A 26,842-nucleotide genomic window follows, 5' to 3' on the forward strand; every position below is an offset into this window, starting at 1 on the left:
GACACCCCCACACACTTCTTCTCCACCCACCCAAAAAAAGAAAAGTAAAAACAGAAAACACTTAGAATATAGCTGACCCTTGAACAATGCAGGACTTAGGAACATTGACACCCCTCCACACACACCCCTGCACAGTTGAAAATACATATGTAACTTGACTCCCCCAAAACTTGACTACTGATAGGCAACTGTTTACCGGAAGACTTACTGAAAACATAAACAGTGTGTTAACACGTATTTTGTATGTTTTATATATATTATATATTGTAGTCTTACAATAAAAAGTAAGCTAGAGAATAGAAAACTGTTGTAAAAATCAGAAAGTATTTACAAAAATTTTACTGAAAAAAAATTGTGAGTAAGTGGACCCACGCCATTCAAACTCATATCATTCAAGGGTCAACTGTATTCTCTTTTCATTAAATGCACCTGAATTTAACTTGTTCTCTAAATCACCAGCATAACTCTCTTATTTCTTTGGCTTCTCACTGCCTTAACTCTCTAGAATAATCATCTCTCTCTTCTTTAAATTTCCTTAGGCCAAAGGTTCTAGCAAACTCAGACATTTTCAAGTTCTCTCCTTCAGGGTTCTAAGGATATAGGCTACCCTGAAACATCCAGGATTTCTTTTGTGCTTTATCATTTTTAATTAAGAAGAGAGAGAAAACTTTTTTTTAATTTATCTTTATTGTTGAAAGTATTACAGATTTCCCCATTGACCCCCTCCATCCTGTACCCGTGCCCCCAATAAAACTTTTTTGACTTTTTGAAATATATAGATAACTAGTTTGAAGAATTATATTATAAAAGACAAAATCTAATGGATTGGTACTAAGGAAAAATATATTATTAGTGAATTGGATCAAATGATTATCATGTGTAATCTAAAATTACCCTTTATTCTACTTTTCCTTTATCTTAACTCTTATAATGTCTGAGTTTTTTCTTTTAGGAGAAATTTTTAAAAAAATTAAGTCTCCATATGCAAAGTATAGAATTGTTATGAAACATCATTAGAAAATTCCATTTTTAATTTTATTGCATTCGTTTTCATTTAAGGATCTACTGCTGAGCCAGTTTCTCAGTCTACCACTTCTGATTATCAGTGGGATGTTAGCCGTAATCAGCCCTATATCGATGATGAATGGTCTGGGTTAAGTATGTCCTTTTAAAAATTATCAGTTTGGGGGGTTTTTCTGTTTATTTTTGTTTCTTTTTCAGAATTTCTAGCTTCCTGAATTCATGCTTTATATTTTAATTTTAATCCTACTTTCTAACCTTTTAGGTCATAGTAATATAATCTAATACCAAATGTATTACTTGTAAACTAATTATTGAATACCTATAGAATTAAAACTAAATTCATTTTTTATGATTGAGATGATATTTAAACATGAAATTGTCTTATATTTGCTCTAGTTTTACAATTTTTGTTTTAAGTGAATGTTCTAAAATATATCAGAATGGCTTTGAATTTGTGAGGCGTGCAAGTTTTTTTATTGGTAGAAAACCATTTGTTTAGCCTAATTTCTAATAGAAGCATAAGAAGGTTAAAGGCAAGAGTTATTTTAAAAAAAAAAAAAAGAGGAAGGGAAAAACATAATGTTTTTTATGTTAGAAAGCTCATACTATCTTTTTTTTAAAATTGGATTTTTTTTTTAACTCCAAACCTCAGAATTTACTCCTTTCTCAGAATTTTTACAGCACATTATTTTTGGAATTTCCTACCATTTTTGCCTTGACTAAAATTTTTTTAAAAGAATATGTTTTGGCCCTACCCAGTTTGGCTCAGTGGATAGAGCGTCGGCCTGCAGACTGAAGGGTCCTGAATTCGATTCTGGTCAAGGACACATGCCCGGGTTGTGGGCTCAACCCCCAGTAGGGGGCGTGGAGGAGGCAACTGATAATGGTTCTCATCATTGATGTTTCTATCTCTCTCACCTTCTTTCTTCCTCTCTGAAATCAATAAAAACATATTTAAAGAAAAAAAAGAGAATTATTGATTGGCTTCCTCCTACATGTCCCCTACTAGGGATCAAGCCCGCAACCTGGGGATGTGCCCTGACTAGGAATCGAACCCAGGACCTCCTGATTCATGGGCTGATGCTCAACCACTGACCCACATTGGCCAGGCACTGCTCTAAGTCTTGTAAATACTGTTAATTTAATGCTTATAACAATTCCATGAAGTAGGTGTGTGTTTTTTTCCATACTTACCATATTAAGAAACTGAGGCAAAGAAAATTTATCTAACTTCCCCTGGCCACACAGCTCAAGTTAAGTGGAGAAGATGATATCAAACTTTCGTAGTCTAGTTCCAGAGTTCATGCTTTTAACCACTACATGGTACAGCCTTGGTGATGATTGTAATCGTGAAGGTAAGCTCGAAACACAGCACAAGGATTAGTGTGTACACTGATTAATCTCTATATAGATTAATGGAAACACAGTTCTTACAGATTAAGGGAGATGAATTTGAAAAGGTAGATTAGGGAGGACCATATTGTGCAAAGCCTTGAATTGCTGGCTAAATTAGGAAGCTGGGGGTTGGAGTTTCTGGTTTAGAACATGTATCCTAGTTCTAGTCCTGATTTTAAAATGTAGTACGGCTTGGACATTTTCTTGTCACTTATCTTGGAATCTAGATTAATTGAGTTGTAAAATGGAGCAAAAAAAAACTTTGGGAAGAATGATCAAGTTTATGCCCAATAGAATTGAGGAGTGATTAAAGAACAATAGAGTGATTGTAAGAAAATAGCAGGAGTGAGGTGGAGATGTCTTGGGCAGCTGTGGTATGAGGCTGAGGAAAACTGAGCAAACCAGATTCTAGACTTCTCAACTTGAATAAAACAGCTCCTCTTTCGTCTCTTTAACAATCCTTGTAATACGAAAAATATGATTGGCTGCTAAAATAAGACTGAAAAATGTATGCACATGACTCTACTTAAAGTAGTATCAGGAATACCATATTTCTCAAACTTGTTATGCTGTATTGGTAGTCTTTTAAGTCCAAAGTTTCTCTTCAACCTCATTTCCTATGTGAATTTTATTTTGTGTGTTGTCATCTTTAATGTGGCTAATTTGGTACTCGGTGAATTTACTTATTCTAAATTTGTAGAGGGCATGATTTAATATTTGAGATTACTAATCTACAAAGTGTGTACACACATACACATACACTAGCTTTACATTTAACAGTGTAATATGATTAATTTATTGACTCTGCCATCTGGTGTGGGTCAGTGGTTGAGTGTCAACCCATAAGCCAAGAGGTCACATGCCTGTGTTTCGGGCTTGATCCCCAGTAGGGGGCATGCAGGAGGCAGCCAGTCCACAATGTTTCTATCTCTACCCCTCTCCCTTCCTCTCTCTCTAAAAATCAATTAAATCTATATATATTGACTGTCTGATTTGAGGCATAGACAACATTATCTGACAAAAAGGCATTGATTCTACCCAGGGACTTGAATATAAGGTTAAGATGCTACAGTATAGCATCTTATATTTTAAGGGTAGATGTTAATCTATCAGTTATCTTGGCCATAAAAAAACATCATCGCCCTAACTGGTTTGGCTCAGCGGATAGAGCATCGGCCTGTGGACTAAAGGGTCCCAGGTTCGATTCCAGTCAAGGGCATGTACCTTGGTTGCGGGCACATCCCCAGTAGGGGGTGTGCAGGAGGCAGCTGATCTATGTTTCTAACTCTCTATCCCTCTTCCTTCCTCTCTGTAAAAAATCAACAAAATATATATATTTTTTAAAATCATCATCATAACCCCTATAAAAAGTGAGATTTTGAATAGAACTTTGTTTTTGTTGGCACAGCATAATGAAGGGGTTAAGACCATGAGCCTTGAGGACTATGTGGGCTTAAATCTTTGTCTTTGCCCTAAGACATGGCTCTATGTCTCAGTTTCATCATCTGTAAAAATAGTAGTTCTCCCCCCCTTCCTCCCTCCCCCGGCAGAGTTGTTGAGAGGCTTAAATAATATAATACATATTAGAACATTATAATACACTTAGAACACTGCCCTGTGTTCTAATATTCTAGTAAATTTTGAGTATGTGCTTCTGTGCTGTTGTTGATGTCTTCTAGGGGCAAAATTAGTCTGTTCTTCGGGGTTAATTAATTAGTATGGTGTGTTTAAAAACTGAAGAATGTCTTCCTAATGTAATTGTTGTGTTTTATTAAAGTTAATGAATTAAATTCTGGTAAGAAACAGCTAACAGCCATTTTCTTGCTGAGATAAAGTAGAGATTAGCTATGAGATGTTTAACTCCACAAGCACGTTAAATGGAGAGACACATTGCTTACCATTTTGAAGACAGCTAGTACGGTTCTTTGAAAAGATATTGGTATCCCTGGTCAGTATTGTTCAGTGGTTAGAGTGTTGGCCCTCAGACTGAAGGGTCACAGGTTTGATTCCCGGTCAGGAGCACATACTTGGGTTGCAGGTTTGATCCCAGACCTTGGTAGCAGGAGGCAACCAATCAATGGGTCTCTCTTACATGGATATTTTCTCTCTCCCTCCCTCCCTTCCTTCTTTTCCCTCCCTCCCTAAAAATCAATGGAAAAAATATTCTCTGGTGAGGATTAACAAACAAAAAAAAAAAGAAAAGATGATGGAAAACTAATTGGGGAATTTTGAAAAATAGGAAATTATTTATAAACTAGAGGCCTGATACACAAAATTCATGCAAGAGTAGGCCTTCCTTCCCCTGGCTGCCGGCACCAGCTTCCCTCTGGCACCCAGGACTCCGGCTTCCCTCCAGCCGCCAGCAGGCACCCAGGACCCAGGCTTTCCTCGCAGCCCCAGCTTTGTTCAGGAGGTCATCCGGAAGGATGTCCAGTCTAATTAGCATATTACGCTTTTATTATTATAGATAGATGGAGCGACCAATATTATGAATGAAGCTATACTATGTAGTTTTAAGGAAACTATGTCTAAGAAGTTAGCAGATTAGGCCCATGAGTCTTAAGAATTAAGTGTTGAGAAGTCTCCTCGTGACAGTGTTTAGGTTTAGATTATTGATCTGTTGTTTTAAAATAGTTTCATTTGACCTAGTTAATTTTAAAAAAACCTGAGATCAATAAACATCACCAATAAAGTTTTTTTTTTTAATATGTCTTTATTGCTATTAGAGAGAGAGGAAGGGAGAGGGATAAAGAGTTAGGAACATCGACGAGAGAGAAACATTGATCAGCTGCCTCCCGCACACTCCCCACTGGGTATGTGCCTGCAACCAACGTACATGTCCTTGACTGGAATCGAACCTGGGACCCTTGAGTCTGAAGGCCAATGCTCTATCCACTGAGCCAAACCGGTCAGGGCAATAAAGTTTTTTTTTAATATGTTTTTATTGCTATTAGAGAGAGAGAGAGAGAGAGAGAGGAAGGGGGAGAGAGAGATAGAAACATCAGTGATGAGAGAGAATCATGGATTGGTCATCTCCTGAAAGCCCCCCACTGGGGATTGAGCCTGAAACCCTGGCATGTACCCTAAACAGGAATCGAACCGTGACCTCCTAGTTTATGGGTCAATGTTCAACCACTGAACCACACCAGCTGGGCACCAATAAAGTTTTGGGAAGCCTATAGAAATTATGCTTCTGTTAATGTTCTTAATGGAAGTTAAACCATAGTACAGTTACTCTCCAAACTTTATGGCGATTTAAGCCTTTAAAATATATAATTTTTAAAAATATATTTTTATTGATTTCAGAGAGGAAGGGAGAGGGAGAGAGGGATAAAAACATCAATGATGAGTGAGAATCATTGTTTGGCTGCCTCTTGCAAGCCCTACACTGGGGGTCAAGCCCGCAACCGGGGATGTGCCCTGACCAAGAATCGAAGCATGACCGCCTGGTTCATAGGTCGACACAACTACTGAGCCACACCAGCTGGGCTAAAAAATATATTTTCACTAAGTACTTCACTAGATTTTAATCCCCCACACCCACATACCATATTTATTAAGAGAATAGTTTATATGTTAGTATATTTCCCATTCACTTGCCTAAACTTGTTTTCTTAAAAGAAAATAAATTTTCTGGTAAGAGAACTTAGAGATCTGGCTTATAGATAGTAATTTTCCAAATCTGGGTTTCTCACTTGTCATGTTTAAGCAAAACCAATGACAGCTTTGGTATTCAAATCTCCTAACAGTAGTATTGTTAATGAATGCTTGGAGTAAAATGAGCAAATGGTTCTAGACATCTACTAGACCTTTTATACTTGTAAAAATGATTTCTACATTGAGACATACCAAGTATGTCTTATTGAGAGATTTATCAGGATTATGAAAAATCTTTTTTCTTTAAATATATTTTTATTGATTTCAAAGAGGGAAAGAGAGACAGAAACATCAATGATGAGAATCATTAATTGGCTGCCTCTTGCATGCCCCACATGGAATTGAGGCAACAATCTGGGCATGTGCCCTAACCGGGAATCGAACTGTGACCTCCTGGTTCATAGGTCAACACTCAACCACTGGCTGGACAAAAAGTAAATTACTTTTTATTAAATATATTGTTACTAATTTCAGAGAGGAAGGGAGAGGGAGAGAGAGACAGAAACAACGATGAAAGAGAATCATTGATTTGCTGCCTCCTGCACACCCCCTACTGGGGATCTAGCCCACAACCCGGGCATGTGCCCTTGACTGGAATCAAACTCGGGACCCTTCAGTCCACAGGCCAACACTCTATCCACTGAGCCAAACTAGCTAGGGCGAAAAGTAAATTCTTAATTGTATATGCCTTATAGCTTGAAAACTGGCTTTCTGTTGTAAAAACAATAGCTACCATTTATTGACCACTTAACTGCATTATTATGAACTTCTTTACATGTATCTCATATAATCCTCTCAGCAGTCCTATGAAGTTAGTATGTAGTTCATTACAGTTAAGAAATTTAACAAAAATGACATAGTTATTGTTAGAGCAATATTCCCATGTAGATATGTAGAACCATCTATCTATTTATATATATAAAAGCCTAAGTGACCATTATGACCAGTAGACCGAACGACCAGTCAACCAGTTGCTATAATGCGCACTGACCACCAAGGGGCAGACACTCGATGCAGGAGCTGCCCCCAGTGGTCCGTGCACTCCCACAGCCAACCTCCTGTGGTCCCTCCCCCAGGCTGGCTGGCCCTGATCTGCCCCGAGTGGGACTGGGCGAGACAGCCCCGATCACCACCAGGCCAAGGAACCCCACCCGTGCATGAATGCATGCACCAGGCCTCTAGTTTGACTATAAGATACTTTTTTTATTTTTGGTTTTTTTTTTTAAATCCTCACCCAAGGGGGAGAGACAGATAGGTCGGCTGTCTCCCATATTTGCCCCAATCAGGGATGGAATCCACAACCTAGCTATTTGCCCTACACCTGCAAACTTTTGGTGTATGAACGACACTCTAACCAACTGAGCTGCCTGGTCAGGGCTGTAAAAGGTCCTTCTTACCCTCTCTGTTAATGCTATGTAACAATGGCCCAAGTTATGTTAATAAATTTCAAAATATAAGAAGGGACTTCCTTTTTTATAACACGTTTCACACTTGTAATCACTTGTTACATGTTTTACCTCCATTAGACTCTCTCTTGCTTTCATTTTTAGTCTCTCCTCATCCTCTCCTGGTTTAGCCCCTCTTCTCCCTCTCTACACCCTGTGTGACAGAATCTTATCACTCTGCTGTTGTATTTACTTATCTCCATCCCTGAGTAGATAGACTGAGCGTCATGGGGGTGGGCGGGATTATGTCATACTGATCTTTGTATCTCTGGTACCTACCTAGCTCAAGTTCTAGTACATAGTAAGTGCTTAATAAGATGAAATTCCTGTAATTCCACTGTTAAGATATATCTGTTATATATTATTTTCTTGTAAATCTTCCTCCTGTAAATTTGGGATCATACTGTACAGACAGTTATGTCTATGATTTTTTTCCTGTGAGATTTTTTATATGGAAAGCACTATATTCTTTCATAATACAGATTTTAAAGCCTTCATGAAGATGTGTCATAATACCTCCCCTTTAAACAAAAACACTGTTACATGGAAAAATAAGAATAGAAAGAAAATGAGAGTAATGCTGACAGATTTGTTTTCCTGGATACTAAAATATATTGCACAGTTATATTATGTATATTAGAGGCCCGATGCATGAAATTCGTGCAAAGGGGCTCAGCCCTCGCAGCCCCGGCTTCATCCGGAAGGTCGTTCTGCACTTCGGCCATCTAATTATCATATTACGCTTTTATTATTATAGATGGCACTATCCCAGGAATAGATCAGTGGAATAGAATAAAAATTCTAATAACAGACTGAAATGTATATGAAAGAATTTAGTGTTTAATGAAAGCAGCATTTGGTATTAGTGGGGAAAGAGTGGATTTTTTCAATAAAGCAGTACTATATTAGAATTCTAAACTCATTGACTATTTAGAAATAAAGTCTAACCTTTGTTATCTTAAACCAGTGTAAATGAAATCTGACTACAAGTTGTTGTTACAAAAGTATATATGCAAACCTGTAGGATATCCTGGAAGAGGAAGGAAGGATTAACTTTGAGAATTAGTTGCTTAATCAAGGTAAAGCCAAAGAATGTTTTTCCCTTTTAGAATAAGCCAGTGCCTCCTAGGGTGAAAGGAAGGAATTTTGAAGTCTAGAGTAAAATGTTATTCATGACAGTAGGGTGATAGAAGCCCAAAAAGTGACCCATATTTTGGAATAAAGGTACAATTACTAAAAGAGGAGGGGAAAAGAAGAGGTTAAGTATTCTGTAATGACTTAGTGAATTTAAAGAAGAACCTAATCTTGAAAAGCTCATAAGGTGGGGAGGGAGTATAGGGGAAAATGACAGGTAGGGAGTATAATTTTGGTACTACTGTTTAAAGATTGACTAATTCTGTATTCTAGAAATATAATCAACTACAAAAATGTTGTAATAATCAGGACAAAGAAATGACCAGATTTTACTAGGTTAGACCTAAACAGCAAATTCAGGACACTGATAACAAAGGAGGTAAGAAGAGTAGAATTAAATAGTTAATTCATAAGTTTTCTGGAGTTCCTTAGAAATTCCACTTAAATAGCCAGATGATGTGCCCAGTAGAAGTTGGGCAAAGGTGTGTTTTTTTACCATCCTGTTACTGGGGGTTTTTTCTAGCTTTTAAAATGTGCTTGGGAGAAGAAATTATAGTTAAAATTACAGCTTAGTGTTACATAAGGGATTTTAGTTTTTGGCAGAATTGATAGATACCTAATTCACAATGTTAAATTTTAGATGGTCTGTCTTCTGCTGATCCCAGCTCTGATTGGAATGCACCAGCAGAAGAGTGGGGGAATTGGGTAGATGAAGAAAGAGCATCACTTCTAAAGTCCCAGGAGCCAATTCCTGATGATCAAAAAGTGAGTAAAGGGATTGGCGGGTATGTTTATTTCTTTACACCCAACTATATTAGAATTATTAGGGGATACAGTCTGTATTATTATAAGTATATCCAGATTGCTTCAGGGAGACATTATGATCGTATTTACTTCAATTATCTTCTCCATATCACTGTTGTTTTTTGCCCCACAAATTATGGAGGGCTTTATATGGAAAGCACTGTTAGACATTGATAGGAAAACAAACAACACTTCCTGTCTACTTATCAGAATTATTAAAATAACCTACCAACTCTTAATGTGTTTTAGTAAAAAGTAAATTGGTGTCCAGTATAGGATTAAGGAAGGCTTCATAGCAACAGACAAGACTGAGAACATCATGAAAAAGGCACCAAGGCAGGGAAATTAAGTAACATGCTTAGTGGAGAGGTAAAATAGTACACAGCTGTGGAACCAGCTAGTAACAGGATCAATTATTTACATGTCTGTCTTCCCCCTTCTAGGCTACATTCCTTAAAGAAAGGGTCCATGAAGATCTTGTTTCTGTAGCTCAAGCAACATGCTTGGCATTCAGAAAAAGGAATAAATAAGTGAAAGATAAAATATATATATACACACATGTATATATAAAATATCTAAAAATATATTTTTAAAAAGATATATATATAAAATAATTTTCCTCTCCACCTCTAGCCCTGTCATCATTTATGATAACTGTAAGATTCACATAATTGAACCAATCCACACCTTGAGCTATCAGTTCAGTTCTTTTTTTTTTAGAGAGGAAGGGAGAGGGAGAGAGAATCAGCCCTGGCCGGTTTGGCTCAGTGGATAGAGTGTTGGCCTGCAGACTCAAGGGTCCCAGGTTCGATTCCGGTCAGGGGCATGTACTTTGGTTGTAGGCACATACCCAGTGGGGAGTGTGCGGGAGGCAGCTGATCGGTGTTTCTCTCTTATCGATGTTTCTAACTCTCTATCCCTCTCCCTTCCTCTGTAAAAAATCAATAAAATATTTTTTTTAAAAAAAGAGAAAATCGTTGATCAGCTGCCTCTTACACACCCCACACTGGGGACTGAGCCCAAAACCTGGGCATGTGCCCTGACCAAGAATTGAACCATGACCTTTTGGTTCATAGGTCAGTACTCAACCACTGAACCACTCTAGCCGGGCTATAGAAGAGATTTTAATGCAGGATCGCCAGATTTTTTAATAAAGAGCCACACAATAGTGCAAAAGTAGCCATAGGCAATACAGAAGTGAACTTTATTTACAAAAACTGGCATTGGGCTAAATTTGTAGTTTGCCTACTCCTGCTTTAACATATCTGTAGGCAAAGAGGCAAAGAATCTTAAGTAAAATTAAATATATTTGAGTGATTTTACTAATAGAATAAGATCCTAGCAATAGAGTTCGGGGAACCTTAGGCACAAGTGGATTGTGGGTTAGCCTTTAATTGGATATGTAGTACCTCTCATCTTCAGGGACCAGAGAAACGGAGAGGTCCTTAATGAGATTTACTACTAAGGGTGTAAATAAATGTAGAGGGGACAGTTACCAGTAAAATCAAAGTCTGGGGCGGGGGCAGGGGGGATAACGAATTTTAGATTGGTACTACAAAAGCTTGCTACAGTTGCCAAGAGCTGGAGGAAAAGGGGACAAATGGGCAGAGCACAGAGGGTACTTCGGGCAATGAAACTGCTCTGTATGATACTAGAATGGTGGATCCATGTCACTATACATTTGTCCAAACCCATAGAATGTGCAGCACCAAGAGGGAGCCCTGATGTTGGCTATGGACTTTGAGTGATAGTGGTGCGTCACTGTAGATTGTTACAAATGTGCCACTTTGAAGGAATGTTGATAATGGGGGATGGGGAGAGTCTGTGTGTGTGTGTGTGTGTGAGGGCAGGGAGTATATGGAAATCTTTACCTTCTGCTCAGTTTTGCTGTGAACCTAAAACTGCTCAAAAAAAAAAATACTACGTTTTTTAAAAAGCTTCTTAGTATATAGTATCTTAGCACACAGTAATCATTCTGATACTTATTGAATGTTTAGTGAATGTACAAGTAAAAGTCTGTTTCTCTTAACTGGAACTTCCCATGCCTGTTCATCAGAATTTAACAGTGGAAACACTGAATAGAGTGAAGACTGTCACATATCATAGCAGTTCTTTATCTGAGTAGATTCAGAGATCATCTTTACATTTCTAAGCAAAAATGGGAAGCCACCTAAATGCCTATTAGTTGGGGGATGGATAAATAAAATGTGATCTGTTTGTACAATGGCATATTAGACAGAGTTTTAAAATGAATTAAAGCTAAATTATATCAATATTACTAAAACCTCATATATATATACACATGTATATATAAAATATCTAAAAATATATTTTTAAAACGATACATATGATGATGAGCAAGTTTCATAAAGATAACAATAATGATACCATTTGTGCACATTTTGTGTGGGGAGACACATAAATTTATAGAAAAATTGATTAGATGGATATAAAAGAAGTTCATGATAATGGTTACCTCTAGGGAGTAATGTGGGAATGGGATTGAGAAAGGGGATAAAAGGAATTTTCAGTTTTTCAGAATATTTGAGTTAAAAGACGGTATGGAGTTGATGTCCTCCTTTTTCCCATGAACAAAAATAGTGTTTTGCCATGCAGAACTACCTTTCTTTTATGGCTGAGTTACAGTTAGCTAAAGCTAAGTGGTACAGCGTTTTGTTTTGTTTTGTTTTTCTCTCTGATAATAATTTTGTAAACTATTTGGTGATTCATGAGACCTCTAAAATCATCCTAATGACTATGGTGCTGAACAGAGAAATAGCAGGTATCCATATCATCTCTTTCTCTAAGAATAGTCTAGGGATCTTGGCTGTTACCTGTGCAAAATAAACAAAAGACACTTTTCTATAGAAAATTCAACTACTATATGTGATGTGTGAAGAGAGATCATCAGTACTAATAATACTAATTCACTGTTTTTATTATGCAGAATGTTATTTTCAGTGACTTTCTCAGATTTAATTTTTTAATTAAGCCTTTTATTTTGAGATGATTAGAAAGTCACATTTACTTGTAAGAAATAATTCAGAGCGATCCCCTGTACCCTTTACCCAGTGTCCCTCATTGGTAATATTTTGGAAACTATAGGACAGTATCACAACCAGGTGTTGGCACTGATGTAGTCAAGATACAGAACATTTCTGTCACTTCAAGGATCCCTCAGGTTGCTCTTTTTCATACCATCTTCTCTTCCTTCCTATCTCCACCCCCTTTTTAAATCCCTAGCCAACCAGGAAGTAAACTGTTCATTATCTCTATAATTTTGTCATTTCAAGAATGTTCTATGTAAAGAATTATATAGTATACTAGAGGCCCAGTGCACAAAATTCGTGCACAGGTAGGGTCCCTAGCGGCTGCTGGCTGCTGGTCGGGACCTCCCTTCCCATGGTTGGCCATCTGGCCCCACCCCCTGGTCGAACGGACAATTTGCATATTAGGCTTTTATTATATAGGATAACCTTTTGGTACTGTTTTTTCACTGAGCATAATCTCTAAAGCAGCGGTCGCCAACCTTCTGGACCTCACGGACCACCAGTTGACAACCACTACTCTAAAGATTCTTCCAAATTGTTGTATGTATCATTAGTTGCTTCTTTTTACTTTTGAGTAGTAGTCCATGCTCTACTCCGTTTACAGGCATACCTCATTTTATTGCACTTCGCTTTATTGCACTTCACAAATGTTTCATTTATTTACAAATTGAAGGCAAGACCCTCCACCAGAAAAAGATTACAACTCACTTTATTGCAATACTTGCTTAATATTGGTGGTCGGGAACCGCACCTGCATTATATCTGAGGTATGCCTATATTTAATCATTCTCCTTGTAAAGGACATTTGGGTTGTTTCCATTTGGGGGCTGCTATGAATAAAGCTGCTGTATACATTCATGTACTAGTTTTTATGCAAATACAAGTTTTCATTTCTCTGGAATAAATGCCTAGGAGTACAATCCCTGGGTAGTAGGTTCATATTTAATATTTTAAGAAACTGCTTGTTTTCCAGAGTGGCCGTATCACTTTATATTTCCACTGGGAATGCATGAGCGATCTAATTTCTCTGCATCCTTGCAAGCACTTGGTTGTTGTCACTATTTTTTTTTTCTTTAATTTTTTGTAATTGATTTTAGAGAAAGAGAGAGAAACATCAATTTGTTGTTCCACTTATTTATGCATGCATTGGCTGCTTCTTGTATGAGTCCTGGCCAGGTATCAAATCAGCAACTTTGCCATATTGGGATGATGCTCTAACCAATTGAGCTACCTGGCCAGGACCACTGTTTTTTATTTTAACCATTCTGATAGGTATGTGGTGATAACTCATGTTAAATTTTTAGTCTGCATTTTCCTAATGGCTAATAATATTGCACATCTTTCCATGTGCTTTTTTGCCATCTATCTGTCTTCTTTCATGAAATGTCTGTTCAGATCTTTGCACATTTTCTATTTAGACTGCTTGGGTTTTTTTACTATTGAATTTGTAGTGTTCTTTATATAATCCAGGTACAAGTCCTTGGTGGATATATGGTTTGCAAATATTTTCTCCCACTCTGTAGTTTGCCATCCTCTTTACAGGGTCAAATTCAATTTTAATACAAATAGTTCTACATTTAAACTCTTAAATAAAACAAAATTACCTACCTAATGAATTTTTAAAAACCAAGATTTTCACAGCTCTTATAGTAAGTAAGGAAAGATGTAAGGAAAAAGTGGTCAGTCATAGACAATAGGAGAATGAAGTTCCATGTACGTTATTTAAGATGTAATTTTAGATCAGTTTTATTGCTTGTTACTAATTCTTATTTAGTATTTAAATAAAGACTAAACCTAATAAATGAAATTATTTCAAAATATTTTTAGAATAATGAGAACTAAATCAATTGGTTCACTTTTAACACTTTTGCTTTTAAAATTAGGTTTCAGATGATGATAAAGAAAAAGGAGAGGGTGCTCTTTCAACCGGGAAATCTAAAAAGAAAAAGAAGAAAAAGAAGAAGCAAGGTGACGATAACTCTCCTGCACAGGTAGAATATCAAAACAACAAGCTTCATTCAGTAAGCACCTACTGCAGAAATGTGAAAAGAGAATGCTAAGACTATGTAGAGATAAAAGACACATCAAATTTATTTGAAAATTCCCTAAATGTTCTAAAGATTTTATACATCATACTGCTAAAAAAAGAAAAGAAAAAGAAAAACCTTTGTTGCTTAAAAAAAAAAAAAATCCAAGTTGTAAACCCAAAAGTAAATAAATAAAATTCTAAATTAGTCCAGATGCATTTTTGTGCTGAAATGGAAAAGGAGGTTCATACAGTATTTCACACCTACAGAAATTCTAACTTTCTGTTGCTCCTCCGTTTTCCTTTTCTTTTCTTTGGTCTTTCCTATCTGGGGAAAATGTTTTAGATTATATTGTAGATCAGTGGTTCCCAATGTGGGGCACACTCCCCACGGGGGCGGGGCGGGGGGCAATTTGAGAATGAGTTATTAACAGTGAATTTTTTACATTTCTTATTGTTCTAGGGGCCTCAAATACAGTATATAAATATATATTGTGATATTTATGCATTTCAGTTCTTTATCATACGGTTTTGAACTTTGTTATTTTTTCATATCACATCTTTTTTTTAAAAAACAATTTCTTAGGGATTTCTTCCTCAGTACTTCAACTGTCCTTTCGTTCTTTTATTTTCCTCTTTCATGGATGCCATGTTCTTTGGAAGCTTGTTTAGACCAAGTTAATGGCCTTTTAGGCTTCTGCCACTTGAATAGGAGTTCACTTTTTGAATAATAGAATTGTATGTCACAGGGGGGCATCAGGATTTTTGGAATGTTTAGGTGGGGCATGGCCAAAAAAAGGTTGGGAACCACTGATATAGATGAAAACAAAGATATTTTAATTTTAGACATGCTATATTACTGGAAATATATATGGGTTTATTTTTTTTTAAATATATTTATTGATGTTAGAGAGGAAGAGAGAGGGAGAGAGAGAGAGAGAGAAACAACCCAGGCATGTACCCTAACCAGGAATGGTACCGGTAACCTTGGTTCAAGGGTTGATGCTCAACCACTGAGCCACATGGGCTACATGGATTTTTTTAATTTTTATTTTAATCCTCACCTGAGGATACTTTTCCATTGATTTTTAGAGAGAGTGGAAGGAAGGGGAAAAGACAGAGAGAAACATCGATGTAAGAGAAACACATCGATTGGTTGCCTTCTGCATGTGCCCTGACCAGGGCCCGGGTAGGGGAGGAACCTGCAACCAAGGTACATGCCCTTGACTGGAATTGAACCCAGTACATGCCTGGGCAGGCCGACGCTCTTATCACACTGAGCCAAACCGGTGAGGGCTGGATTTATTTTTGAAAGCAGCATATCACCATTACATTACAATATATGAAAATCTTATTTCTTATTTACAACTATGCTAAATAATTGTTTGAGAAATGTTACTGACAGCTATCCTTTGTTAGCAATACCACCTGAAATCCATTTAGCCAACTTTTTCTGGATTTCTGTGTTGATTATGGCCTTCCTGGGCTTGTAGATTAGGTGAATTCCTTTTAAAGGAAATTTTGAGAGATTAATGTATTCTGTAAATTTCAACTTACTGGAAAAGGTCATTGTGAAAGTTCCTTTGGTATTTTGATGATATTCCTTTTTTTTTTAAGTTTGATCTGTTTTTTTTAAATACAGTGAAGCCTGGCCAGCATGGCTCAGTGGTTGAGCATCAACCTATGAACCAGGAGGTCATGGTTTGATTCTAGGTCAGGCACTTGCCCAGGTTGCAGGCTCAATCTCTAGTGAGGAGGGCGTGTAGGAGGCAGCCGATCAATGATTCTGTCATCATTGATGTTTCTCTCTCCCTCTCCCTTCCTCTCTGAAATAAATGTGTGCGTGTGTGTGCGTATGTGTGTGTGTGTGTGTGTGTGTGTGTGTATTTAAAATATAGTGAATGTGCCGAAACCGGTTTGGCTCAGTGGATAGAGCGTCGGCCTGCGGACTGAAGTCCCGGGTTCGATTCTGGTCAAGGGCATGTACCTTGGTTGCAGGCACATCCCCAGTAGGGGATGTGCAGGAGGCAGCTGATCGATGGTTCTCTCTCATCGATGTTTCTAACTCTCTATCCCTCTCCCTTCCTCTCTGTAAAAAATAAATAAAATATATTTTTTTAAGAAAATAAAAATAAATAAAATATAGTGTGTGTGTGTGTGTGTGTGTGTGTGTGTGTGTGTGTATGCCTAAGCAACTGTTCAACTGATAGCTATGACATGCACTGACCACCAGGGGGCAGGTGCTCAACACACAGGCATGGAAACATGGAACAGACTGATGAATCTCAGAGGGACAGGGGGAGGTGGAGGGGGGAAGAGATTAACCAAAGATCTTATATGCATACTAGAGGCCCGGTGCACGGATTCGTGCACAGGTGGGGTCCCTCAGCCTGACCTCCAGGGATCGGGCTGAAACCGGCTCTCGGACATCCCCCAAGGGGTCCCAGATTGCGAGAAGGTGCAGCTCAGGCTGAGGGACTCCACCGATGCGCCTGTAGTAAGTATATAAAAGCTTTAGAGTCAGACTTTTCTTCAAATTTTAGTTTCTTCATTGTTTAAATGAGGTGTCCATGAAGTTCTGTGTGAAGTATATAGCACATGATCCTACCTATAAATTAATACATTTTTAAATTTGTTCTTTTTTCAGTAAAATTCTATTTAGTTTATGGTATCTGGTTGGTCGGTTTTTTACTGTTGAGTTCAGCTTAGCATAGAACAAACTGATGTCTTCTCACTAACTTTGTACAGATTGCAAATCGTAACATACATACTTTCAAAGCTACTTGCTCAACTTAAACTTTTGAATAATTGTTTCTTATATGCTCTTTTAAGCTGTTTGAACAAGTCCCGAACTAAAGTTATTTTTTGGAATATCTTCTGGACATTAGTACAACAAACCAAATAGATTTTAAATAGTAAAAATGGGTAATTTATATCATCTAATAGACTACTTTTCTCTCTAGGACCCAGAAGAATTAGAAAAAGAGATTAGAGAAGAGCTTCCAGTGAATACCTCTAAAGTCCGTCCAAAACAGGAAAAAGCTTTTTCTTCGAAAACCATAAGCACTAGTGATCCAGCAGAAACACTCGTCAAAAATAGCCAGGTGATTTTTTGATACTTAAAAAGTAAAATTTTGATGACTTGAGAATTATATTATAATTAATATTTTATTGAAGTATTGTACTAGGTATTTAAAATACTCAGAATAATTTATTCCTCACCAAAAAAAAGAAAGATAGGACCATTATGTAAATGAGGTTAGAGAAGTTGAACAAACTTGTCCAAAGTCGCATAGCTATCAATGGCAAAATCAGATCTGCTAGTCTGTATTTTCTCCTATTAACTGTCTAGGCACGCAGGGATCAATATATAGCTTAGAGAAAATGTGACTGGTTGCATTTTTCCCAAAGCATGCACATAGTATGATTATGGTCCAACCTCTCAAAACGGAGCATTTATTAAATTTGGTAGCAGGTTCTTAAAACATGTGCCTTTTGTGGAAATTTTTGATGTGTCAGAAGGCACCATGTTACAGAAGGTCTAGATCACTGACACAGACTGATTTATATTTAGGTGAATTACATCATGTTGAAATATATTAAATTCTACTAGAGTTGAATGGTTCATTTATTTACTCATTAAAAAAAATATATTGGGTACCATATGCCACACACTGTTTTAGATTCTGGGGATATATCCGAGAACAAAGGAAACAAAAGCTAATCTCTGCCTTTGTGGAGCTTACTTGCTTAACAAAACAGCTTTAGACAAGAACCGGGATTACCACTAAGAGAGAGAATTCATAACCGTCTTGTCCTAAAACACATTGTAACCATTCTTCCTATTTGGATTGGGTGCTTTTATTTTCCTGAGAGTACTTTGAGATAAAAGGATGCAATCTCAACACATTTGTAGGTTTAATAGGACTACAAAGGGTCATTTGACATTCTGATGTTTTGCTTAAATTATTTTCAGAAGCCATCTTGTAAAGAATATTAATGTAGATAAGTGAGAGAACAGAGGAGGAAAGGAGATTAAAAATAAGTAGTAAAACAATAAGTTCGGTATGAAATAAATACAGGGAACCTTAAGAAAGTTGAATGAAACCATAATGCTGCTTCAGATCCCTGAAATAGGAAGAACCCCAGCAGTTATCTGGGCACACACAGCTCCCTCCTTTTGTTTCCTTTTCCTTGGTGCTTTCTTGAACTAAGAAGCCTGAAAGCACAAAGGGCAGGAGAAACATTACTTACCCTGGTTTCTATCTATACTAATAAAAGAGTAATATGCTAATTAGACTAAACAACCTTCCGGACGTTATTCTGGACAAAGCCGCAGAGGCTGAGGCAGAAGCAGTTAGGGGTGATCAGGCATGCAGTGGAGCAGTTAGGAGCAATCAGGCCAGCAGGGAAGCAGTTAGGGGCGATCAGGCCAGCAGGCAGAGGTGGTTAGGGGCAGGCAGGCAGGCAGGCAGAGGTGGTTAGGGGCAGGCAGGCAGGCAGGTAGGCAGGCAGAGGGGTTAGGGGTGATCAGGCAGGCAGGCAAAGGCAGTTAGGGGCGATCAGGCAGGCAGGTGAGTGGTTAGGAGCCAGCGGTCCTGGATTGCGAGAGAGATCCCGGATTGGAGAGGGTGCAGGCCAGGCTGAGGGACACACACACACACACACACACACACACACACACACACACACCCCCACCCCAACCCCAGTGCATGAATTTCATGCACCAGGCCTCTAGTATTCAAAATAACAATCACAGGTAAAGCTAAAGGGTGAGATGATCTCTTACTCATCTGTTGAAGCCTCAGGGAACTCTAAATATTGGAGATTCTATTATTACCTGGTTTTGACAGTTCATTGACTTCAGGGAGGCAAATCAGTTTAACTCCTTTCTGCTCATAGGTTGAAGAGGAGAAGCAAAGCTCAAGAGTCTAGGCCCTAGGCATTATGATATCACCACCAAACTGGATAAAACTTGGAAGATTTGGACCTGAGTTTAAGTTGCTTTAATTGGCAGAACTAATAGCCATAGTCGGCTTTTGCTTGAGGTCATGTTTTTCCTTAGGTAGGAAACTGAAGCTATTGCTGCTGCTATTTGAGATACTCCTATCTCTTGAGAAGGAAAAAATGGGGGGTATTGCCTACTGGTAGTTCTGAAGTTCTAAAATTAGCGGTTTTCTTTTTGTCTTTCACATGAAAAGGTTTTGAGTTGAGTTGGTGGGTAGTGGACAGAACCATTGAATTGCTAACAAATATAAAATCATGCAATTTAAAAGTTAATGAAAATTATTTACTCCTATTTGAGATTCAATAAACATCTTGTAATTTTAAATCTTCATTTTTTATCTCAACCTGTATTTATAGGTAAAGATATATTCAGTTTTGTCACTAGAGGGCAGGTATGAGTTGTGCTTCTAGAAACCATTTTTGTATTTAGTTGCTGCTAACCGGCCTCTTATTATTATGATATTTCAGTTTATTTGGAATTTCATACAAAAAATTTAAAATAATTGTATTCCAAAATAGCCTATCAAGACTCTTCCACCTGCTGTTTCTACCGAGCCATCTGTTATTTTATCAAAAAGTGATTCTGACAAGAGCTCTTCCCAAGTGCCACCGATGCTACAAGAGTCAGATAAATCCAAGTCAAATGCTAAGCAAAATAGTGTGCCTCCTTCACAAAGTAAGTCATCTCGTTTTTGGTTCTTTTGTGTGCTCTCGGTACTGTTTATAAGTGTTACTATCTTAGAAGCCTAAGGTATTTAGACTTCTGATGGTAGTTTTTAGTTGATTTTTTTCAAGGGAAAGGGAGAGGAAAAGAGAAACATCAATGATCGATGTGTGAGAGGAATATCATTGACTGCCTCCTGCATAGCCCCTACTGGGGATCAAGCCTGAAACCTGGGCATGTGCCCTGACTGGGAGTCAAACCAGCAACCTTTCGGTGCACAGGACGATGCCCAACCAACTGAGCTACCCCCGCCAGGGCAGAGGGTGCACATGTTCTTGAAACAGCAGATTGTTCATCATTTTTCTAGGTCAGAACTCTTAAAATGCCATCCATATGGTTAAACCAAATAATACATTGGAGTTGAAAGAAAAGAGGAAGGCAGACATAGAATAACCTAAAACATGTAACTAGAACTTGAAAACTTAAACATAAAATCTAAGGCATTCTTAGTGGATTTCAAAGCATGTTTTCATTGGTGCTACTTTTATATTTTTGAAACATAATATTTATTATCCTTCTAACTTTTCTCTCTCCTGTTTTTTTGTATTTTTTTTATTATTATTATTATTTTTGTTTTAATTTCTCTTTCAGCCAAGTCTGAAACTAGCTGGGAATCTCCAAAACAAATAAAAAAGAAGAAAAAAGCCAGGCGGGAAACGTGAATTTTCTTTTCCTGAATAGGACATGTGTTTGCAGACACTGTCTTGAAGATTATGCTGTTTATGCAATAATTTGTGAACATGTACAGAGTTTTATATAAATTTAAACCAATTTTTAAGACAAAACTGTGAACACAACCACCATAAAAATGGAATCAAAGGAAAGTTAATTTATGAAATTAAGAGGTCAGCAGAATATATAAACTACATTGCTGGAAGACACTTGGGAAAGTCTTTTCAATTTAATGAGAACGTTCTTAATTCAAGAATATTATCCTGGTTTTACAACAGTGCCCTGTTTACAACAGATTGTGCCCTATTTCTTCTGCAACTGAGGAATAAAGGATTCTGATTTAGAGAGAGAGGGTTGCCTACAAATTCGTAGGCAACTTCTCGGACCTTATGCACGGAACTTATACCATTTGAATCTGTTTTATGCTTAAATCAAAGTGCTTTGATCAAATGCATAATCTGCCATATCTTTACATATTTGTTGGTAGCAATTTGTATTAAAGGAATCACAAGTGCAAATAAAAAGTCATTTATCATTTATTTAACTAAACTGTCATGGTTTAGTTTACAATTTTTAAAAAGTTCTTAATTAAAACATTGAAAATGCAGTTGACACTTATGGCTTATGAACTTATTTTTGATAGTCTTACATTACTTGAATTGTTCAAAGTACAGTATATTTTAAATTAAGAATGGTAAACTGTATGTCTTTGTTTTATACTTTCAAAGATGAGACTCACAAATAATGCTCTTGTTTATGATTTGAAAACTTTCAAGCAAAATGTAACTTATTTTTCCTTTCCCTAGCAATTTTTTCCAGTGTCATCTCTTCATTACTAACACTTTTTGACTATAAAAATGAAATCTTTCACAAACTAGTTCTACGGACAGAACTTTGAGTATATGATGGAGAATGGAAACCTAGAGTCAGACAGCTTTAATTGACATTGTCAAGACCTCCAGTTATCAGGAATACATTTTTTACTGCCTTAACCTGTAGTGCGTAGAATATGCATCAATTTCTTGAAGGGGATTCGTGTTTTTATAAGAATTTTCTTGTAATTATTGCAATCATGGTCAAATAAGGAATGTTTCCTGCTTGAAACTATTAATTTAAATGCTGTGGGAGCTGTTTCACCATTTCAGGCACTGTGTAATTCTATTGTGATAAACTGGCAGGTATCTTTGTAACTATAAATAGTGCATGCTCAGCCATGTACACTGTAAATAGCCTTTACCAAACGTGTTTGACAAGGACCATAATTAACATCACTTAGTGAATTGTGATAAAGAAAAAAGCCATGATTTATTTGATGTGATTGGCTTAATTGTTTTTATGTGGCGCCAAGAATGAAACTGTTTAGCTGTAACCAATGGTACTGATCTATCCATCCAGCGTTGTCTTTATTCTCTTTGATTGTGATTTGATAGTATTGCATTGTCAGTCCAGGAAAGCTAAAGAAACAAAATGGTTTTAGTTTTGCTGAAGACTGGCCTTATTAATGGACAGCTTTCCTAACACGCGATTATTAACTCTTATCGGGTGTTAACATCTGTTTCAGGAACACGGCAGTATGTTTACATGTCAGAAGTTTTGTTTATGATATTTCTAAATTGATTTGTTTTAAATAAATTCAGCAAATGGATAGCATTGTTTTTATTTGCTTCAATATTGGGATAAATATGCTAACATTCGAGGAATGGATTTCTTCAAATGACTTTATTCTGTTAGCTTTTCACGTAGATGATTCCTAAGTAGATCCAAGGATTCCTATGTTTCCAGCACTTTGTAAAGGTCTGACAAAGGAGAATTCAGTAGGGAGTCTAATTTTAGGATGTGCCAAAAGATGTGTGCTCAAAAAACTTAATTGAACTCTCTCAACTCTACCTCACCATTTCTTTATCCTAGAATTTTGTTGGCTATGTCAAGTGTTGGACTTTGTTTCTCCAGTTTAGTATCTCCCAGTCAACCATTTATGCCAGGTGTTAAAGATACTGTCTTTTAAGGAGAAATGAATTGTGGAAGTGGAAAAGTAAGTTTATTCTCGTTCACATGCATGAGGTGCAAACTCCTGCCTGATGACAGTATTATTGTTGCTTGCTCTTTACCTGTCCCAGAGGTCTTTATGTGACTTGAAAGGAGTTTCTCGAATCTGAACACAGGAACTGTTCCCCATCATCAACTCGGAGGGCATAAAATCAAGTAGTGATTCAGGGAGGAGGGGGAGGGAGGAGGAGCCCATTGTTCCCTGGGGCTTGGATTAGTTGCTCCCCAAACTGTCAGTAGGGAGATGACTGATCCCTTTGGTCTTCATCAGGCCTGGAGGGCACCTGTTCTGAGGAGCAATTAAGGCTCCTGTAGAAACTACTTTAAAATCATCCTAATCCTTTGTTCACTGAAAATTCCTCCCTGTTCTGGACCAGGGAGTAGTGGTTTAGGGTTTCCCCAGGCGGAAACCTCATCTAACTATACTCTGGACTAAGCGAAACAGTTGAGAGAGTCCAAAAAGTATTCAAATAAAATGTCAATGTAATTTACCATGTTTACTTTGTGCATGCATTCTGTTGGGGGGGGGGGGGGGCAGAGACAGTGAAAATAATACATTCAGATCTAATGGTATTATTTCATAGACTAATCCAGTTTGTATTTGGTTAAAAATTATTGAAGGGCAATATTTAACTACAGAGTTTAGTTTTTCTTCATTAAAAACAGTCCTCTATTAATATAAGTTCTTTCAAAACTTAGAAATTAGGTTTAAGATGTCTAATAGATGTCTTAAGTCTTTCCTGTAAACACATTGCACAAACTGGAATTACTTTCCAAAAGACTTAGGGAATGCAAATGTGTTATTTGTAAAATGCATTGAGTATTGTAAATAAAGCCATTTTTGTTTTGTTTAAATTGCTCATTCTAGATCTCTTATGGGGAGGGACTTCTCAGTCATTTTGCATCTTAAGCTAGTATAAAATCAATTACTTTTTGATGTTCTGGATGTTTCTGTTTAAAACCATAGGTGCACTTGTAGGCTTTACCAGTCAAATAGTTGGAGTTAAGCACCTCTTAGAATGTCCCTGTTCGTGACACTGGGAAACAGCTTCCATCTTACCTCACGTTAGCAAGAGACGTAACTTCCACCAGGTGCATTATACCAATCGTGTCAACCGTGTAGGCTAAGAAGTTGACTCCCCTTTGGCATTATGTGTTAGTGTGGCCGTGTCCCCCAACAATAACAACTTAAATAAGATAGTTTCTTTCTCGCGCATGGAAAGGCAGCCCAGCGCTACGTGACGCCGCAGGGTCCGGGATGCACGGTCCCTCTGCTGCCCCGCCCTGTGCTCAACACGTGGCTTTCCTGTCAGGGCTGCAGAGTTGTAGCAGCTGGAAATGTCCTATCAGCATCTCTGCCCCCTTTAACAACACCTCTTACAAATTATTCACACCACATGGGCTTCTCAACACAAACTTGATCACTTGATTCCTAGCTACAAAGAGGGATGGAAAATAGTCGTTATTCTGTGTTGTCATTGGCCAAATGAACATTTCAGGACCCATTACTGAGGAAGCGGCGGAGGCACAGCTAGTTGTCTCCGTCGTAGGGTTGACATGCACTAGGTAGGCTGTACCCAAGCATCATTTTTAAGTCAGGTTTTAGCTTATCCAACTGAGTGGAAAGTTTGACATCTCTTAGATGCTGCTGCAAGTAGCAGCTAATAATTTATAGGTAGTATATTCTGGGAGAAATTTCTTCCTCTCGATGAAAGCTTTAAATTCCAGAGAAAAGCTGAAAGAAGTAGCCTATCACATGTATACTGCAAGTATGAGATTATAACTAGTTACGATAGAATTACTGAAACGTGTGTAAAATATTTAATCTTTAACCCTTTGCACTCGCTTTTTTCTCGATTCCTTTATTCTACTCGGGATTTAATTTTTTAAATACCCCAGATTTTACAAAGCGCGACAGTAGAATAAAAAACTGGAGTTTCTTTTCATACAAACTTATTTATTTGGATTTTTTATATTTCAAATTATTGATACATTCAATAACCGTCACACTCGACATCCGAGTGCAAAAGGTTAAAAATAAGGCATTACTACTTTCTAAATTTAACGAGAGAGTAATTTCTAACCCTAGCATCAAGACAAGTATATGAGGTGCATTGTAAATGTTTGTTGACTAATAATCATTACAGTATTGAGGTTTATGAACAGGCTAATTTGAAGAAAAACTTAAGCAAATTCAAGGTCATCCCCATGATAATGGCATTCTTATTTGTATATGTGTGCTTTCCTTTTTTATTTATTGTATCAAAGCCTTTAAAATGAATATCTGTATCCTGTATATAAATTATAAAGCATAATAAAATGAACACCTAAAACCACCATTCTGCTTAAGAAATAGAACATTACCAGTGGGATATTGGGGGTGAACTTGACTTTTGTTGTTGTTTGGTATCAGGATCCAAAAGGGAAAGCCATGGATGAAAATAGCTGTCAAATGCCCCAGCTTGTCCCAGGTCGTCCTTGGTGCCGGAACTGGCTAAGGGTCCCAAGTGACATCTAGCCTCCTCGTGGGCAGCCTCCCTAGTGCTCCTCCTCAAGTCAGACTGACGTTTTGGGAAATGGTGCTACTTGGGGACAATGAATGCACGTGAATTGTGACCCCAGAGTTGTGTAGTGCAGGGCAGCCTTTCCATGAGGAAGGAGGATGACGAGGCAGAAGAGCAGCAAGTGCCCGGCTTCGGGGCAGGTTCCTCGTGAAGTTTGTTGAGAGGCTGCAGACTTCCTGACAAATGCCACAAGGCGGGGTGGGGGGCCGGTATGGCAAAACAGGAAGAGCTGTTAGTCACTCTAGATGGGGGAAGTATGGGTGATTTATTTCTCTTCTAAATCTGTAATTAAATATCTACATGGGATTACCAGGAAAAGTTGCTACTAGTCCCATTTCTTATCAAAAGTGACATGATCGCAACAATGAAAGACGGAAGAAAACCTGCCTTAGACTGGAACAAGGGGAGGATGCATTTCTGTTGTTAGCAAATAAAATCCAGGAAATTACCAAAAGGTGCAAGTGTCAGCCGGTATCAAAACTCTGTTCACATTTTATCACAGAAATAAAACAGAAAAGGCGATCATGCCACTGCTAAGTAACTTTTTAAAAATCCAGTCATCACTCCGAATCCTGCTTTTTTTCTTTAAACGTAAAATAAGTGAAATACTAAAGCCATCTAATTAAAATCAAATCAAGGCAGGGTTACCTGCTAGCCAGCATTGTCTTAGAAGTGTGTTGGGAAGATTTCCCAGGGCCTCAAGAACAAAGAAAGGGGCTGACAACTCCATCATTAATTATATCAGGAGTTTATTAAAGGAATACAAGGCACATGGCAGACACTAAAGAATTCTGTAGGATAGGCACGATAGATAGGGTACTGGTGCTTGACTCAGCCCAGATAAGGGGAAATAAATACCTGACACGCTTGCTGAGATCTGGGCAAAGGCCTGCTCCAGCAACCAGCGTGGGCGTAGCGCGGAGGGTTCCCACAGTCAGGCTCGGGCTGATGGTTCCGCCTAGGATCCATCTCGAAGGTCCTGCAGTGGTCACTTTATGGAATAGTCTCCTCCACAAGAGAGATTAACACGAACATTTAAAAACTGGTATAACAAAAAAGAATTTTTTTTCCTGATTGTGTACCAGATAAAACGCTGCCAGCACCGGGGAGAGAATACACTGGAGTGGCTGATACTCAAAAAATCAAAAGAGGCCAGCCAGGCTCAGTGGTTAAGCATCGATCTACAAACCAGGAGGTCATGGTTTGATTCCCTGTCAGGACGCTTGCCTGGATTGCAGGCTGGATCCCCAGTGGGGGGCGTGCAGGAGGCAGCCAGTTAATGATTCTCTCTCATC

General features: G+C 37.8%; 1 protein-coding gene across 4 annotated transcripts in view; it reads left to right on the plus strand.

Moving 5' to 3' along the window:
• The window catches only part of MTDH (metadherin), a 58,431-nt gene extending 33,109 nt beyond the window's left edge, over positions 1 to 25,322 (plus strand). For 3 of the 4 annotated variants that reach the window (XM_028156047.2, XM_008148519.3, XM_054708680.1), the window contains 6 exons: positions 1,060 to 1,158; positions 9,295 to 9,419; positions 14,392 to 14,499; positions 17,498 to 17,638; positions 20,061 to 20,217; positions 20,857 to 25,322. In XM_028156047.2, the coding sequence (XP_028011848.1) occupies positions 1,060 to 1,158; positions 9,295 to 9,419; positions 14,392 to 14,499; positions 17,498 to 17,638; positions 20,061 to 20,217; positions 20,857 to 20,927 (701 nt within the window). In that variant the 3' untranslated portion in view covers positions 20,928 to 25,322. The remainder of the gene's footprint in view (positions 1 to 1,059; positions 1,159 to 9,294; positions 9,420 to 14,391; positions 14,500 to 17,497; positions 17,639 to 20,060; positions 20,218 to 20,856) is intronic. The other variant, XM_028156054.2, reaches the window with a different exon arrangement.
• Positions 25,323 to 26,842: the final 1,520 nt, after the last annotated feature.

The sequence above is a fragment of the Eptesicus fuscus genome, chromosome 19 (assembly GCF_027574615.1).
Source record: "Eptesicus fuscus isolate TK198812 chromosome 19, DD_ASM_mEF_20220401, whole genome shotgun sequence".
In the NCBI taxonomy this organism is placed as follows: domain Eukaryota; kingdom Metazoa; phylum Chordata; class Mammalia; order Chiroptera; family Vespertilionidae; genus Eptesicus; species Eptesicus fuscus.